Source organism: Acomys russatus, chromosome 25, assembly GCF_903995435.1.
Source record: "Acomys russatus chromosome 25, mAcoRus1.1, whole genome shotgun sequence".
In the NCBI taxonomy this organism is placed as follows: domain Eukaryota; kingdom Metazoa; phylum Chordata; class Mammalia; order Rodentia; family Muridae; genus Acomys; species Acomys russatus.
Window position 1 is genome coordinate 16,139,486 of NC_067161.1, and position 15,575 is coordinate 16,155,060.

At 39.7% G+C, this 15,575-nt stretch overlaps 1 protein-coding gene across 2 annotated transcripts in view; it reads right to left on the minus strand.

Moving 5' to 3' along the window:
• The window catches only part of Ranbp17 (RAN binding protein 17), a 304,243-nt gene that overhangs the window by 269,353 nt on the left and 19,315 nt on the right, over positions 1-15,575 (minus strand). For both annotated transcript variants that reach the window (XM_051167333.1, XM_051167332.1), the window contains exons 4-7: positions 14,604-14,770; positions 12,459-12,524; positions 4,689-4,793; positions 2,490-2,655 (exon numbers count right to left, since the gene is read on the minus strand). In XM_051167333.1, the coding sequence (XP_051023290.1) occupies positions 2,490-2,655; positions 4,689-4,793; positions 12,459-12,524; positions 14,604-14,770 (504 nt within the window). The remainder of the gene's footprint in view (positions 1-2,489; positions 2,656-4,688; positions 4,794-12,458; positions 12,525-14,603; positions 14,771-15,575) is intronic.

Below are 15,575 nucleotides of genomic sequence, written 5' to 3' on the forward strand. Positions count from 1 at the left end.
CCTAAGGTGGCTCTTAGTTCCATACAGTATCTGCATTTCTAAGCAGAAAATAGTTTATATTTATACTAAAATAATGTAAAAATTATTCTAAAAGTATGAGGATAAGTAGCACCAGAAGCTTATAAAAAGCAGCTATATCCTGTCCCATTCCTATTTTTACATTTTAAAATGATAACCATACAATGTCACTTGTTGCCACCTGAACCCTCATCTGAACTGTACTGGGTTTTACTTCTCTAACACGTCCTGCAACCCAGCTCCAACATCTTCAGAAATCATCCACCTTTCTACTCCCACTATGGCCACAACTCATGATGTATTCAATTCTAAAGCTTATAACATTTATAATCGTGCAAAGAATGTTAACAGCTGAGCCAAAGAATATATTATCATTATCTCACCCAATGACCTTCGTACTTAAGCTAAGCATAGTGGCTTAGTTGTATAGTTGTATATCTGTCTGTCACTAATTGTTTCCAAACGTTTTTGACAAGTTTACCAAAAAACAAAACAAACAAAAAACTTCCTAACATTTCTACACAACCACTATCATCAAATATCGTTTTCATTTTGCTATACCTGTCACTCACTCAACTTCAATTGGCTGGCTCTTAACTTTGTCACATATCTTGTGTCCTTTATCATCTATTTATTGTCATCTTGTTTGAAGAGTTCTTTCCCAACCCCACTTCTATTTTCTTGATTTGTATGCCAAATTTGCTGAATACAAGTATCTGAGGGATAAATTTGGAAGGACTTGCATGTCTGAGAAAGTATCTCACTTTTCACGATTTCCATTGAGTCTGAAATGCCAAAGAGGTCTGAGGCTGCTAAGCCACTGTTTGTCACTGCTGCTACTGAGGAGTCTATGGTCACCCTTCCAACTCAGTGCAAGGGACTTACTTTCCTCCTCATGCACAGCAAGCCTTTTCCTGGGACATCATCATAGCTACAGAGCTAGCTTTCTTCACTCCTATGCTGGATGTCTGGTGCAACTGTCAATCATAAAACTTGTCGTTCAAAGCTGAGGACATTTTTGGGTTTTCAATTTTCCTTCTGCTTTTTTTCCCCCTATTTTCTCTTTCTGGAACTTCCAATAGACAAATCCCAAACTCCTTGCCTCACTTTCTAGGTTTTTTTCTTTCTTTCCTTTTTTTTTTTTTTTTAGTTTTTCAAGACAGGGTTTCTCTGTGTATAGCCTTGGCTGTCCTGAGCTCAATTTGTAGACCAGGCTGGCTTTGAACTCACAGAGATCAATATGCCTCTGCCTCCCCCCCCCCCCCCCCCCCAAGTGCTGGGATTACAGGCGTGCACCACCACACCCAGCTCACCTTCTAATTTTCTAATACATACTTTCCCTCCTATCAAATATCTTGTTTTTTTATTCTACTTTGTAAATTTCATTAACTTTCTCTTCTAAGATGTTTGTTAAATTGTTAAATTATGTGGCAAATATTCTACTCTTGCCTCAGGAATGTTTTATCTTTCTTTTATATCTCTAAGGATATTAATCACACCCTTTTAAAGTTTATTTCTACTCTTCACCTTGTATATTAATTCTGTAACTTTTTAAAAAGTTAAACTTTCTAAGACAATAAATTATAGAATCACAAGATCAAATACAAATGTATTCCACATTTTACCCAGCAGACCTACACCACATTTTACCTACTTTCCCATACTGGTGATCTCTTATAAAAACAACATTACAATGCCACAACCATGGCGCCCATCACAATCTCCCAACCATACCGAGTCTAATTTTATATGCACTCAGGTGTGCATACGTCTTTTTAGGCCGGCACTTTTACTATACTTGTTGGTTTATGAACTCATCACCACACTAAGATATGGAATGTTATATCTCTTGATTATTAATCTTTGATTCCTAAATTGGAAGTCATTTTAAAAAACCTTTATGTCTCCATCTGACACCAGCACATCTGAAGCTTTTCTAGTTTAATGTTTCAAAGGAAACAGCTTTGTGAGGGAGAGGTACAATTGCAGATCCCAAGGTATTCAGCCAAGTCTCCTAACTGCACAGGTGAATTAGACCAAAGTCTCCTTACTACCCACTCCCCAGCCCCTCCCCCACCTCTGCCCAGAGGCACCCTAGTGACATTAACTTTTCTGCAGTGTAGGGGAGCCATCTTGTTTCCTTCTTGGTGTCCCTCCTATCAAAAGGTGAATCATGACTCTGCTCTGCTCAGCCACTCCCTCTGACTCAGTCACCTTGTAATGCTGAACAAAAAAGCCCTTTGGGTGATACTTCCTCACTACTTATGTGGACAGCTCTTGTCTTTTTTTCCTGAAATCAAAATGTAGGAGTTATGATATGAACTAGACAGAGCACTTCAATGAACACTGAGTATTAGTAGCTACTCTGCACTAGACCACTGAGGAAACCGGATACAACATATGCACATGTTCACTCTGCACCGTGTAACGTGAGCATCTCTCATGTTAAACCCTTCCTTCTCTCTTCTTACTTGTTCTCCAGGTTGTTGGAATCTGCACTGTGCAAAGGTCATCTGCAGATTCGTCTGCTGCACTGCCCAGAAAGTCAAAGCTCAGGCAGCTGAGGACCAGCTTTAAGACCTGCATCACCAGACTTTGTTGATCTTGATCCTGGAGATTTAAAGGTTTGGCTAACACCTTCAAAGTTAGAAATAAAACATTATGACTAAAAGTATTTCAACTTCATAAATTTAAATACTTCTTCAATGTGAAATGAAACTTAGTAAATTTTTTAAATGGTAAAAATAAAAAAAATATAGGCCAGCCTGGTCTACAAAGTGAGTCCAGGACAGCCAAGGCTACACAGAAAAACCCTGTCTCACAAAACAAAAAACAAAAAAAATCTGTCTACAATTTCTACAATAATAAACTACTTTCAAATTTCACCCTGTAAAATGAGAATAAAAATATATTTAACTACATAATGCAGATTGCCTTCTAAAGTTTTAAGAGGAACTTAGGACAGGAATAATGGCACATGCCTTTAATCCCAGCACTCAGGAGGGAGAAGAAGGTGGATCTCTGAGTTCAAGGCCAGCCTGGTCTACAGAAAGAGAGTTCTAGGTCAGCCAGGCTATACAGAGAAACTCTGTCTTGAAAAACCAAAAAAAAAAAAAAAGTACTTTGAAAAAGCTGAGAATTATTTTCTTTATAAAAATCTGGGCTAACTTCTTGTGTAAGAGATGCCGTCAACTAACATAGGCCTGCGGGAGCGGGCAACGGGCACAGGTTTCAGGAGCACAGTTCTGCCCATCTTCTGGACAGTCGGCTCCCATACAACCTCAAAGTACATCTTGGAGACTATGACTTATTGTAGAGAAGCCTACAATAAGAAGAAGCCAAGTGTACAAAGTGAGTTCAGGACAGCTAGGGCTACACAGAGAAACCCTTCTCAAAAAAACAAAATAAAAAGCCAAGCATAATACAAAGAAAAATGAGGTAGGTAGAGAGAAATACATATGAAACAAGATTAACCATGGCAGTATTGTTTATTCAGTTGATGAGTTCAAGAACAGCCATCATACTGTTTCATCTACCTTTGTAAATAGTATTTTTCCACACTACAAAAATATTAGTCATTTAATTAAGCAGACTGGCTATAGAGATGGCTCAGAGGTTATGAGAGCTGACTGCTTTTCCAGAGGTCCTGAGTTCAATTCCCAGCAACCACACGGTGGCTCACAATCATCCCTAATGTGATCTGATGTCGCCTTCTGCCTGCAGGGGCACATGCAGACAGAGCACTGTATACATAATAATAAATAAATAAATCTAAAAAAAATTAGACAGACTACAGTGTTATTATCAATGTTAATACACAAGGTAACAATTTTAATCCAAACATTAAAATCTGAAATAACCTGCAATGTAAAGTTTCTTGAGCAAGGTTTGAATTTTGGTGAATTTCAAATTTTGAAAATTTTCAACTGGGTAAGTCTATATAAATATGCTAAAATGTAGACCACTCCAAAACACTTCTGGTCCCAAGGATTTATAAAGGACACTTAGCCTACAAGAGAACTGAACAGATAGGGAGCAAAGCTTACCGACATGTTCTGGAAATGCTTTACAACACCCGATTACCAAGCTTGAGTAGTGAGATGGAGTCCTTCTTACCACAGCCTAATACAACTATGAAAGTCAGGCTTGCTCCATGGTGCATAAGAAACAAATAAGAAATTTCTATTTCCCAAAGAAACTATTAAAAAAATTCTGAGAAAATTATGGGGAAAAAAAAAGGGAAACTGCATCCCCAGAAAATATTGGCATGCAGATTAAAAAAAAAATTAACCTCTTTATTAAGCCCTTCTGCATGTAATAAGGTGTTGACAGGACCAGTCTCATGTGGATCATGTGTGTGTTTGACACAAAGTGTCCATGGCTGGATGCAACTAAATTGTTTCTAGCATTATCCTCTTGAGTGTAGGAAAAAAGAAGCACTCCAATTATTAAATCTCAGATTTTTAATTCTTTGTGATCAAATCAGCTTGTACAACTAAAACTCAACAGTAAGAAGGCAGAAACTACTATGGCCTAAACATAAGCGCTGAATTCTCTATGGATGGAATAGAGTTTGTATGATGTACTATATACAATGCACCTGAACTCACTCAGAGCTCTTACGGCTCCCCTGGGCCTCTGGCTGGAGGCTGAGCCGTCAGGTGACGTACCTGTTTGAGGAGAGAACAGGCCAGCACTAGGATGTCCTGTAGAGAAGAATCACGGAATGAAGTGGCGATTTTCCTATGTTTTGCTGAAGGTCTGGAATAATCAACCTAAAATGGTTAAAGTGAGTTAGTTTAGGCAAATATATAGAAAAGCAAGGCAAAATGTACTACATAACATAATAGCACCAGTCATCAGAGAACCATCAATACAGAGTTTTGTAAAAGACTGAAGGGGTGACTTGCTTGAGGTTACTTAGTGACAGGGACATGGTTAGAATCCACCCCAAAACTATCATGATTTCAGTGCCAAGATAGGACAAAGATAAGTAACATACCCTGACTGAGATCATGGACCCCTTAACTCTGCCCTATAGAGTATATAAATAAGTAACTTCCCTAGTTCTCAAATGCCTCCTACCAAAGAAGAAATCTCTAAAACACTCTTCAAATTCTGATGAATAAATCAGCTAAATAATTCAGTTACAAAAAAAAACTTTTACATGAAAATATTTCAATGTCATTGGTTTATGACACTAAAATTCTGAAAATAAAAATAGAAATGATACTCAAGAATGTGATTATGTACAACAATGTGTCATCTCTTAATATTTTATTAGCTAACAGAATTTTTCTTCAGAGCCAGGGTTTCTCGGTATAGCCTTGACTGTTCTGCAACTCGATCTGTAGACCAGGCTGGCCTCAAACTCATAGATATATACCTGCCTCTGCCTCCCAACAGCCACCACAGCCTGGCCAGAAATTAATTTGAGGGTTGGGGGAGGAGTTGAGACAGTGTTTCTCTGTGTAATAGATCCCTGGCTGTCCTAGGCTTGCTTTGTAGATGAAGCTGGCCTCAAACTCAGAGATCCACCTTCCTCTGCCTCCCAGAGTGCTGAAATTACAGGCGTGCATCACCAAACCTGGCCAGAAATTAATTTTTTTAGAATAAATTACTAGGACTAGATCTTGAGCCCACAGCCTAAAATGTAAAAATGGTTTACACAGTGGTACTAGGGCTGGGAACACTTGCTTAACACCTATGAGATGCTGGGTTTTCTTCCCAGCACTGGCTTCTCTCCCCAACAAGTGTGTGTGTGTGTGTGTGTGTGTGTGTGTGTGTGTGTGTGTGTGTGTGTGTGTGTGTACATATGCTATATATTTCCATTTATCAACAGGAAACAAACAAGACCAGTTCTGATAGCTAAATTATTATTACAGTTGTGGCCTTAATCTATTGTAGATCTACTATTTATCTCTTTGGCTATTTGGAAGACAAAAGGAAACCACTTTTCCATCTGTTTTAAGAAATACATATATTGAGCTAAGAACTGATTATCTGATACTTTCTAAACTTCAGGATACAATTCAGATACCCTTAAATGTTACATTTACTTAGAAAATACTGGACATAGTAAAGCCCAAAGGTACTACATACAGAAAGTAGTTGCTGAAAGCTGTAGCCAATGTATGATTTGAATTAATTAGAGAGACATGCTGCTCTAAGTCAAACTGTGTGTACGTGTGTGTGCTGTGCATAAATGTGTGGTCACACATAAGTGAGCATGCATGAGGGGGCCTGGTATTGATGCTGAGTGTCTACCTTGGTCACTCTCAGCTTTGCATTTTGAGGCAAGGTCTCCTGCTGAATCTGAGTGTATACCATTTTGGTTAACCTATTTAGACAGCTAGCCCAGGGAGTTCCTGATTCTGAGTCCCGTGCTCTGGGATTAAAGGCAGACAACACACTGGGAGGCTGGGCCCTGGGATGCAAACTCTGGCTGCCATGTCTGCATGCCAAGTGCTCTGCCTGTTCAGTCATTTCCCCCTCCCTCCTTCACTAAACTGAACTTTAAAATTCATCTCTCCATTTGCGTGCAAATCCTTTGTGTAGCCTTTTACTCTCAAGGAAATGTCTATCTTTGTGACTGAGGTGCGTTTCTTGCATGCAGCAGAATGCTGAGTCCAGTTTTTGCATCCATTCTGTTAGTCTGTGTCTTTTTATTGGAGAGTTGAGTCCACTGATATTGAGAGATACTAATGACCAGTGACTGTTAGAATCTTTTATTTTGATGTTCGTTGTGGAAGTGTGTTTGTGTGCTTGTCTATTTTTGGTTTTGCAGTAGTGAAGTTATTTAATATCTTGGGTTTTTTTCGGGAGAGGGGTGTGTAGTTAACTTCCTCAGGTGGGAGTTTTCCTTCTAGTATCTTCTGTAGTGCTGGGTTTGTACAGAGATATTGTTTAAATTTGGTTCTGTCCTCCACCATACAACAAGGACATTTGCTCAACTATGTTCATAGTAACTTTATTTGTAATAGCCAGAATCTGGAAACAACCTAGATGTCCCTCAACTGAAGAAAAGATAAAGAAACTGTGGTACATTTACACAATGTACACTACTTAGCTATTGAAAACAAGGAAATCCTGAAATTTGCAGGCAAATGGATGGAAGTAGAAATGATCATCCTGAGTGAGGTAACCCAGATCCAGAAAGACACGTATGGTATATACTCACTTAGAGGTAGATATTAGCCACATAATACAGGGTACCCACACTACAATCCACAGACCTAAAGAAGCTAAATAACAAAAGGAGGACTCCAGGGAGGATGCTAATTCTCATTCAGAAGAGCAAATGGAATAGATAACAGGAACAAGAAGGGAGCTACCACATGGGTCCTCTGACCGAGTCCACCCAGCAGGGAATTGAAGCAGCAGATGCTAGGACTCACAGCCAAACTTGGGGCTGGAGTGCAGGTAGTCTTATGGAAGAGTTGGGGGACAGAGGGACCTGGAGGGGACAGGAGCTCCACTAGGAGACCAATGAAACCAGCAAATCTGGGCCCAGGGGGCCTGCAGAGACTGATGCACAAACCAAGGACCATGCATGGTGAGGACTGAGACCATCTACTCAGATGTAGCCAATTGGTAGCACAGTCTCCTTGTGGGTCCCAAAATATGGGGAGTAGGGGTTACCTCTGACATGGACTCTGGTGCCCACTGGTTGATCACTTCCCCTGGGTGGGACAGCCTTGCCAGGCCACAGAGGAAGAGGATACAGGCAGTCCAGAGAGACTTGATAGGATGGGGTCAGATGATAGGGGAAGAGGGCTCCCCCTCTTTGAGGACTAGGGGAGTGGGGAGGGGGACGAGGGAGGGAGGGAGGGCAGGGCCGGGAGGACACTAGGGAGGGGGCTACCATCGGGATGTAAAAAACAAAACAAAACAAAAGACGTTTTATTTTGCTTTGTTTCTTCAAGGCAGGGTTTCTCTGTGTAGCCTTGGCTATCCTAGACTTGCTTTGTAGACCAGGCTGGCTTCAAACTCCACCTGTCTCTGCCTGGGATTAAAGGCGTGTGCCACCACACCCAGCTTAAAAAGAGATTTTTAATTTATCTCTCCTACTTCTGTCTTGCTAAAACCAAACAACATCAAACCTTTCCTTTTTTCTAAGAATCAGAAAGAGCATGCAGCATCACAAGTCCTGCTTACCACATTACTCCTCTTGATCCTTGAACCAATCTTTAAGATGCGTACTGTTCTTTACCATATCCATTACATGAAGAGAAGAAACTTAATTATGAAGTACCTTCTACATACTAGGTGCTATGCCAACAGTTTATCTGCTCTTAATAAAATCTATGCAGTAGTAGGTGTCATCTCTCTTCAAAGAAAACCATGTAGAATTCGTCAAAAGAAATCAAGAAGTTTGTGGGTAGGGGGGAAAGGGAGTGGATTTTGGAACAGTTAGGGGAAGAGAGTGAGTATGATCAAACACAGTGTAAGACACTAAAGAACTCTGAAAAAAATAAGAAACGCATACAAAGCCATAGATATAGAATAGGCCATCGGTCTAAAGACATGTCTGCCTTCACCAGTGCTGTCCTCCAAGCTCGCATGCGCACATCATTTGGGTCACTCATGTAGACACTGTATTTTGAGAGTACAACCATTTCATACCGCACATTATGTACCAACTGCATAGGCATATGTGCTTTGCTTTGATGATTATATAACAAATATATTCAAGGAACAGCAAATTCAGCTTCTAAAAATGTAGGATAACGCTTACAATCCTCTTTTAACTTAAAAAAAAAAAATCAAGTTTAGATCTTTTTCTTAAAAGATATATCCATACTTGAACAAAGTATAGTGGCACATACCTATAACTCCAGCACTAGGAAGGCAGAGGCAGTCTTTGAGTTCAAGGCCAGTCTGGTCTATCTATATAGTGAGTTTCAGGCACCAGGGCTACTACACTGTAAAACCCTGTCTTAAAAAAGAAAAAGAAGGGGCTGGAGAGATGGCTAAGAGCACTGACTGCTCTTCCAGAGGTCCTGAGTTCAATTTCCAGCAACCACATGGTGGCTCACAACCATCTAAAATGTGATCTGATGCCCTCTTCTGGCCTGCAGGTGTACATGCAAGCAGAGCACTGTGTATGTAATAATAAATAAATAAATCTTTAAAAAGAGGAGAAGAAGAAGAAGAAGGAGGAAGAGGAGGAGGAGGAGGAGGAGGAGGAGGAGGAGGAGGAGGAGGGAGGAGGAGAAGAAGAAGAAGAAGAAGAAGAAGAAGAAGAAGAAGAAGAAGAAGAAGAAGAAGAAGAAGAAGAAGAAACAAGCACACTGAATGACTTTATAGTACCCTTCTGACCATTATATAACAGTGGACTTTCCTCATATAAATCTGGTCACCACCATAAATGCTAGTTGAAATGGAAATCAATTCTCTGTCCCCTAATTAAGCTCAGTGAAATTTGCTCCACAGAAGATGTATTTTTCCAATTTTTAAAGCCAAAAATCATCCTTTAAAGCTTCAAAGGAAGTAGAATTGTTTTAGAGCTATCAGACCTCACTATGCAGCCCAGTCTGGCCTCAAATTCCCAATCCCCCTGCCTCAGCCTCCCAGCTCTAGGATCATAGGCATGGCACTCTTCTGAAAAGGAGCTTGGCTTTATTATAAGTGGATAACTGGAACATCTTATACCAGAGGGACAAAAGAGGACAGACAGAGGAATATGCCTCCAATCCCAATACTTGAGAAGAGAGGCAGGAGGATCAAGAGTTCAAGGTCACTATCTGCTACATCACAATGTAAGGTCAGCCTGAGCCACATAAAACCCTTTCTCAAAAAATAAAAATAAAATCAAAGAATAGTGAGGGAATGTTAAATGGAAGCAAAGCCACCTTGGAAGATTTCTTACTGGTGAATTATAGTCTATCAAATACAATTAGAAATCTGTATTAACAACCTAAGCTTGGTGAGGAATAGGGCCATTTTCAGAGGTGTAAAGTACTTCTCCACAAAATATTAATTACAGAGAGAAAAAGAATATAAGCTGGGCTTGCTAGTACACGCCTTTAATCTCAGCACTTAGGAGGCAGAGGCCAGCGGTTCTCTATGGGCTCGAGGTCAGCCTGGTCTACAAAGAAACCCTGTCTTGAAAAAAAAAAACAAAGAAATCTAAAAGTGAGTATCATCCATTATTAGATGACTCAAACCATGTGCTTCCTGGCAGGAGACAGTGAGAAGCCCAGAGCATTACTGCTGACAGTCCTGATAAATAAATGTAATGTGGACTTGATAATGAGGAAACACTAGCTTGTGACTTCATGTCTCTCCGGTGTGTGCTGGATAGTTTTATGTCAACTTGACACAAACTAGAGCTACCTGAAAGAAGGGAACCTTAATTAAGAAAATGCCTTCATAAGATGGGGCTGCAGGCAAGTCTGCGGGGCATTTTCTTAGTGACTGATGGGTAAGGATGCAGCCCACTGTGGGTGCTGCTATCCCTGGGCTGGTGGTCCTGGGTTCTATAAGAAAGCAGGCTGAGCAAGGCAGTAAACAGCATTCCTCCATGGCTCTGCATCAGCCCGTGCCTCCAGGTTCCTCCCCTGCTTGGGTTCCTGCCCTCACCCTATCTGATGATGAACTATTTGTTACATGGAACTGAGTGAAATAAACCCTTTCTTTCCCCCAGTTGCTTTTAGTCATGTCACTTTTTAAAAATTTAAAGGTGGTATCATGATCATGTAGGACAAAGAATGCCCTTGTAGAAGGAAATGTAAACGTATTCCCTGGGCCTGCAGGAATGTCGGGGGAGTGCGTCATGATGTCAACTTATCAAATGGTCAAGAAAGACCTTTATCCCGCCCTCCTAACATTGCTGAAAGTTCATTTGTATTTTTTAAAAGATACTTGGTTGGTCTCCAAGATACACTTTTATGAGAATCCACATTACCAGTTACTAAGGAACTAAGTAAGCAACCAGGAACTAAGGAAACCTAACCCCTCACTCTCAGGGTAGCCTGTACTGCTCTTTGTTGTACAGTGGGAAATAAGTCAGTTTTAAGGTTAGCCAATGTAAAAGCTCGGTGCCTGTGGTTACTAAACTAGTCTCACACTTTTGTAGATTTACGTGCTAAAATTGTTTTTCCCTTTTAAAAAAAAGAGCTCCCAGTTCTTTACACTCATTCAGAGTTCAAATATGATTTGTCAGGGTCCCTGTCATCATAGCCTAAAACTGACATAGCAGATAATCTTCTCTGAGAGAAGCAAAAATGGATGGTCTTGGAAACTAAGGCTACTTTAAAACATGTAAATTCTATAAAATCTATTTTAATTCATCACTCAACAGTAACCAAATTGGTTGCTGTTGTTGTTATTTTTTGGTTTTTCAAGACAAGGTTTCTCTGTGTAGCCATGGCTGTCCTAGACTCACTCTGTAGACCACGCTGGCCTCGAACTCCTCCCTGAACGCTGAGATTAAAGGTATGCACCACCAAGCCTAGCCTCAAATTGGATTTTTCAATTGTAAAATACTGTGACTCTACTACAAAGGGAGCTGGCAAGTGTGCACATGCTCTCCTGTATGCACGGTCCCTTTGCACACACAAGCACCTCCCAGGAGGACGGCAGTGTCTCAGTTCAAACTCTACAATCCCCTCTACAAAACCATCCCACATAGAGCACAACTCCTGCTGTTCTCCTTTGAAAACCATGCTGACAGCAAGAAAGAGCAGGGCGGAGGACACGTCCTCAGCTGCCTATTGGGGGAGTGTAGCTTCTGAAAATGTTCCTTGTGCGGGGTGAAAATTCAAGCCAGAAAATGACTAAGTGCCAAGAGATCTGTTTCTAGATGGGTCCTGCCATTCACCTATAGTTAACAATCAATCTTCTAGGTAGTGGCACCCACCTTTAATCCCAGCACTCAGGAGGCAGAGGCAGACAGAACTTTGTGAGATCGAGGCCAGCCTGGTCTACAGAGCAAGTTCCAGGACAGCCAGAGCTATTACATAGAGAAATCATATCTTAAAAAAAAAAAAGAAGAAGAAGACAGAAGGAAGAGAAAAAATAATCAATCTTATAAACCATTTACTCTTTTTTATGAAAAAATATACATTTATTTTCATTTTCTGTACAATTCATTTTTATGATTAATTATTATTATTTTATTTATTATTATTATTATTATTTTATTATTATTATTTTTTTATCATCATCATCATCTACGAGAATGAAAAGACAATTCTCCAAGTGCCCACTGAACAAGCACCATGTCCTATTTCCCACTACTTTTATTCTGCAGTTTTTACTAAGGTTGTAATTTCTGATGAAAAGTATGATAATTTAATTTTTCAACTAGTAAAATAAATGCATAAAAGACTTGATCAGTTATGGATTTCATGCCTCAAAACAACCATACATTGCACCACAGAGAAACAACATCACAAAGCAACTTCCATGTCCTGTTACATGAAAAGCTGACTTACCAGGTTCATTTCCTGAGTCAGCTCAGAGAGGATCATCACCCCTACTGTGCAGTGCTGCACAGTGCCCTTTGGAACGACAACCAAGGAGAGCATGGTTAGTTCTTAAGGTCAACCAAGTGATAATTGTCAAAATTAAATTCAAAAGCATCACACTTGCCTTGTAGTGATCATTAAAAGTATGTGGCTTTAAAAAAGACCAAAAAGTATTGTTATTTCCATAACTAGAAGAATTTTGAACTCATTTTCGAAGGATAAACTTTGGCACATGGAGTTAAGCAGCAAATGTACACAGACCTTAGAAAAGCACATACTCTAGAGAGTTTCCTGCAGTTACAAGTCAGAGAAACTAAGCTTCAAAGAATGGTGGTGGTGGTGGTGTTTGTTTGTTTGTTTGTTTCTCAAGACAGAGTTTCTCTGTGTAGCTCTGGCTGTCCTGGACTCACTATATAGACCAGGCTGGCCTCGAACCCACAGAGATCCGCCTGCCTCTGCCTCCTGACTGCTGGAATTAAAGGCATATGCTGCCACACCCTGCCAAAATAACATTTAATTTAGTACTTTTTCTACAATCATAAGAATGGTGAAAAATGGGTTTTGTTCTAGAAATTTGCTTGGAGCCTACTGTGATAGCTGCATTCAATAATTAATAAGTAGCTTAGAAACTAATTTAAATCTCTTGATCTAATATTAGAAAAGATCACTTAGGCTCTTTTAATATTACAGTGCACGTGTATGGAGTCGTTAGGTGCCTTAATAAAGACATCTAGAGTACCCAATGTAGTATGGTAAATATGTGACTATCAATATGGTATAGCTTCCATGATGTTTCTAATTAGCTTACAATTTAATTCTAAAACTTCCTTCAATTCAGCTCTCGTGTGCACATTACTAACAAATTACCCTATTACAAAATCATAGTGGAAAGCATGGAAATAAGAAACGAAGCATCAAATTACAGAGGCGTAATACCAAAGTATGCACAGATGTGCTTTTTACATCTTCATTTCACAGTTGGTCATCCCTTTTAACTTGCTCAGAAACTCAGCAACACTGATTATGAGGTATAATTAAGTTCGTGTTATCTCAGCGCCACCAATGATCAACTCTGGGAGCACCAAACAATGCATTTTCATTCTTAATGGACATCCTAATTTCCTAGTCACTAAATCATGGTGTCACTGTATACAATACTCAATAAAGTTGCACAGTGTGGCTCTGTAAGCAACTGCAAGCCTGAAAACTTCCCTCGCTTTCTTTCTTTCTGTTTTCACTTAAGCACCTGGGATTGCAGGCCTGTGCTGCTGTGCTCAGCTTCTACATGGGCTCTGGGAATTCACACTGCTCATCAGACTGGGCACAGCAAGCACTTTACCCACGGAACCATCTCGCCAGCCCAGGACCTCTTAAGCTTGACAAAAGTTAGCCGCCTTGCAATTAGAAATTACACAAATATAAAAACATGTATCACCAAATAACCCACATGATTTTAAGAAAGAGGCAAGAGGCAAACAAGAAGCACAGAAGGAGCCCTGATCCCTTTACTGTCTCAAAGCCGTAACGATCCCTGGAAGTGTCTGCTCTCTCTTCTTGCATTCTTAGCACCTGGACCGGTGTAAACAGGTATGAAAGGTTATGATCTACCATATATTACTTACATTTTATCATATGCTATGCTTTAGCAATTCACTTGAGAACATTTTCAGAAAAGTGTCATAGTCAATGTAGTGTGGGATAAAAAAGCTGTCGAAAGACTTGTTGGGGACCAGCTATGCTTTGTCACTGTGACCTTATGTAAGCTACTCAACTGAAATCGCAGATTTTTCATTTGTAGAATGAAACCCACTTCCTATGACTGTTATGAGAATTGAGAAATTATAAAAATCATTATAAATATTGCTTGCATATGTGTACATGTACATATATGCATATGTATATATGTCATAAATAAAAGCACATTTGAAATTTAGAAACAGTAGTTCTTTTCATTCTTTTGACATAGCATGATTTTTATTAATTGACAATAAATAACAAAGGATCCAAAGGACAAATGAAAAATGGTGAATAAGAATGGTACAACAAAAGAGAACCGAATAGCTCTAAGCAATATTCTAACATTCTACATGGCACTAGCCAGTGCCTTCTTACCTGGAGGAATTTCTTCACATCAGCAATAATTTCTCTGAAAACAAACTCGTCTTTCTGAACTTCAAACCACCCCAACTTCGTGAGTTTAGCAATGACTTGAATAAGAGCTTGAATGACAAAGGGGGCCAGCTTAGGTTGTGATGCCACATAATTCAGAATGTAGTTTCCTACAAAGAAAACAGCAGTGACCATTTGGACTTTTGAGAACCGTAACGTGAGTCTTGTGAAGGACAGGAAGGAGGCCATGGCGTGCTCTCTGAGAAATGAACTGGTCTCTGTTATGTACTCACTAAACAGTAGATTCTATAGCATGAATTTGGAAAATGTGAGTTTGTTCCTCTACATTTTGGTAAATCTTGGGGTAATTTAGGTGTGATATGAATGCCATTTTTTATTTGTAGACATCACATGCAAAAAATCTGATAGGTAAATGCAGAAAACCGCAAATCAAATAAGTCAATCTATTTAAGTGGCATGAAAATATGTAAGTAGTACAATATAACACAACACAAGAATGCATCATATGCCTCAGGTGTCCACTGGCCACCGTGCTGCATCACTGTGTGGCCATCGCACCCTTCCTTCCCTGACACCACCATTTTCCACCCTGACATCACTTCACAGTTCCTCACAAACTGCAATGTTAATGATTCTTCCAAACTTCATGACTTTTCAAGACAAAAGTGACACATCTGCTGCACTGTGCAGGTGTTTCTAAGTCACTATATCTGTACAATTCTACCAAACATTTCCTAGAATTCTGTCCTTGTTTCCATAACCTCCTTTCTCTCCTAAGGCCTGCGCAGCACTGTATAACAAGTCACTTTTAGAAACACATATATCGTGTTACAATAACTAAATCAAGTCAGTGAATGCTTATCATGAGGCTCAAAGACTATAACCATTTTTAACCTGTTAAGTGACAAGAAGATATAGTAGCATGCAATATTGATAAGTTGGTACACAAAGTAT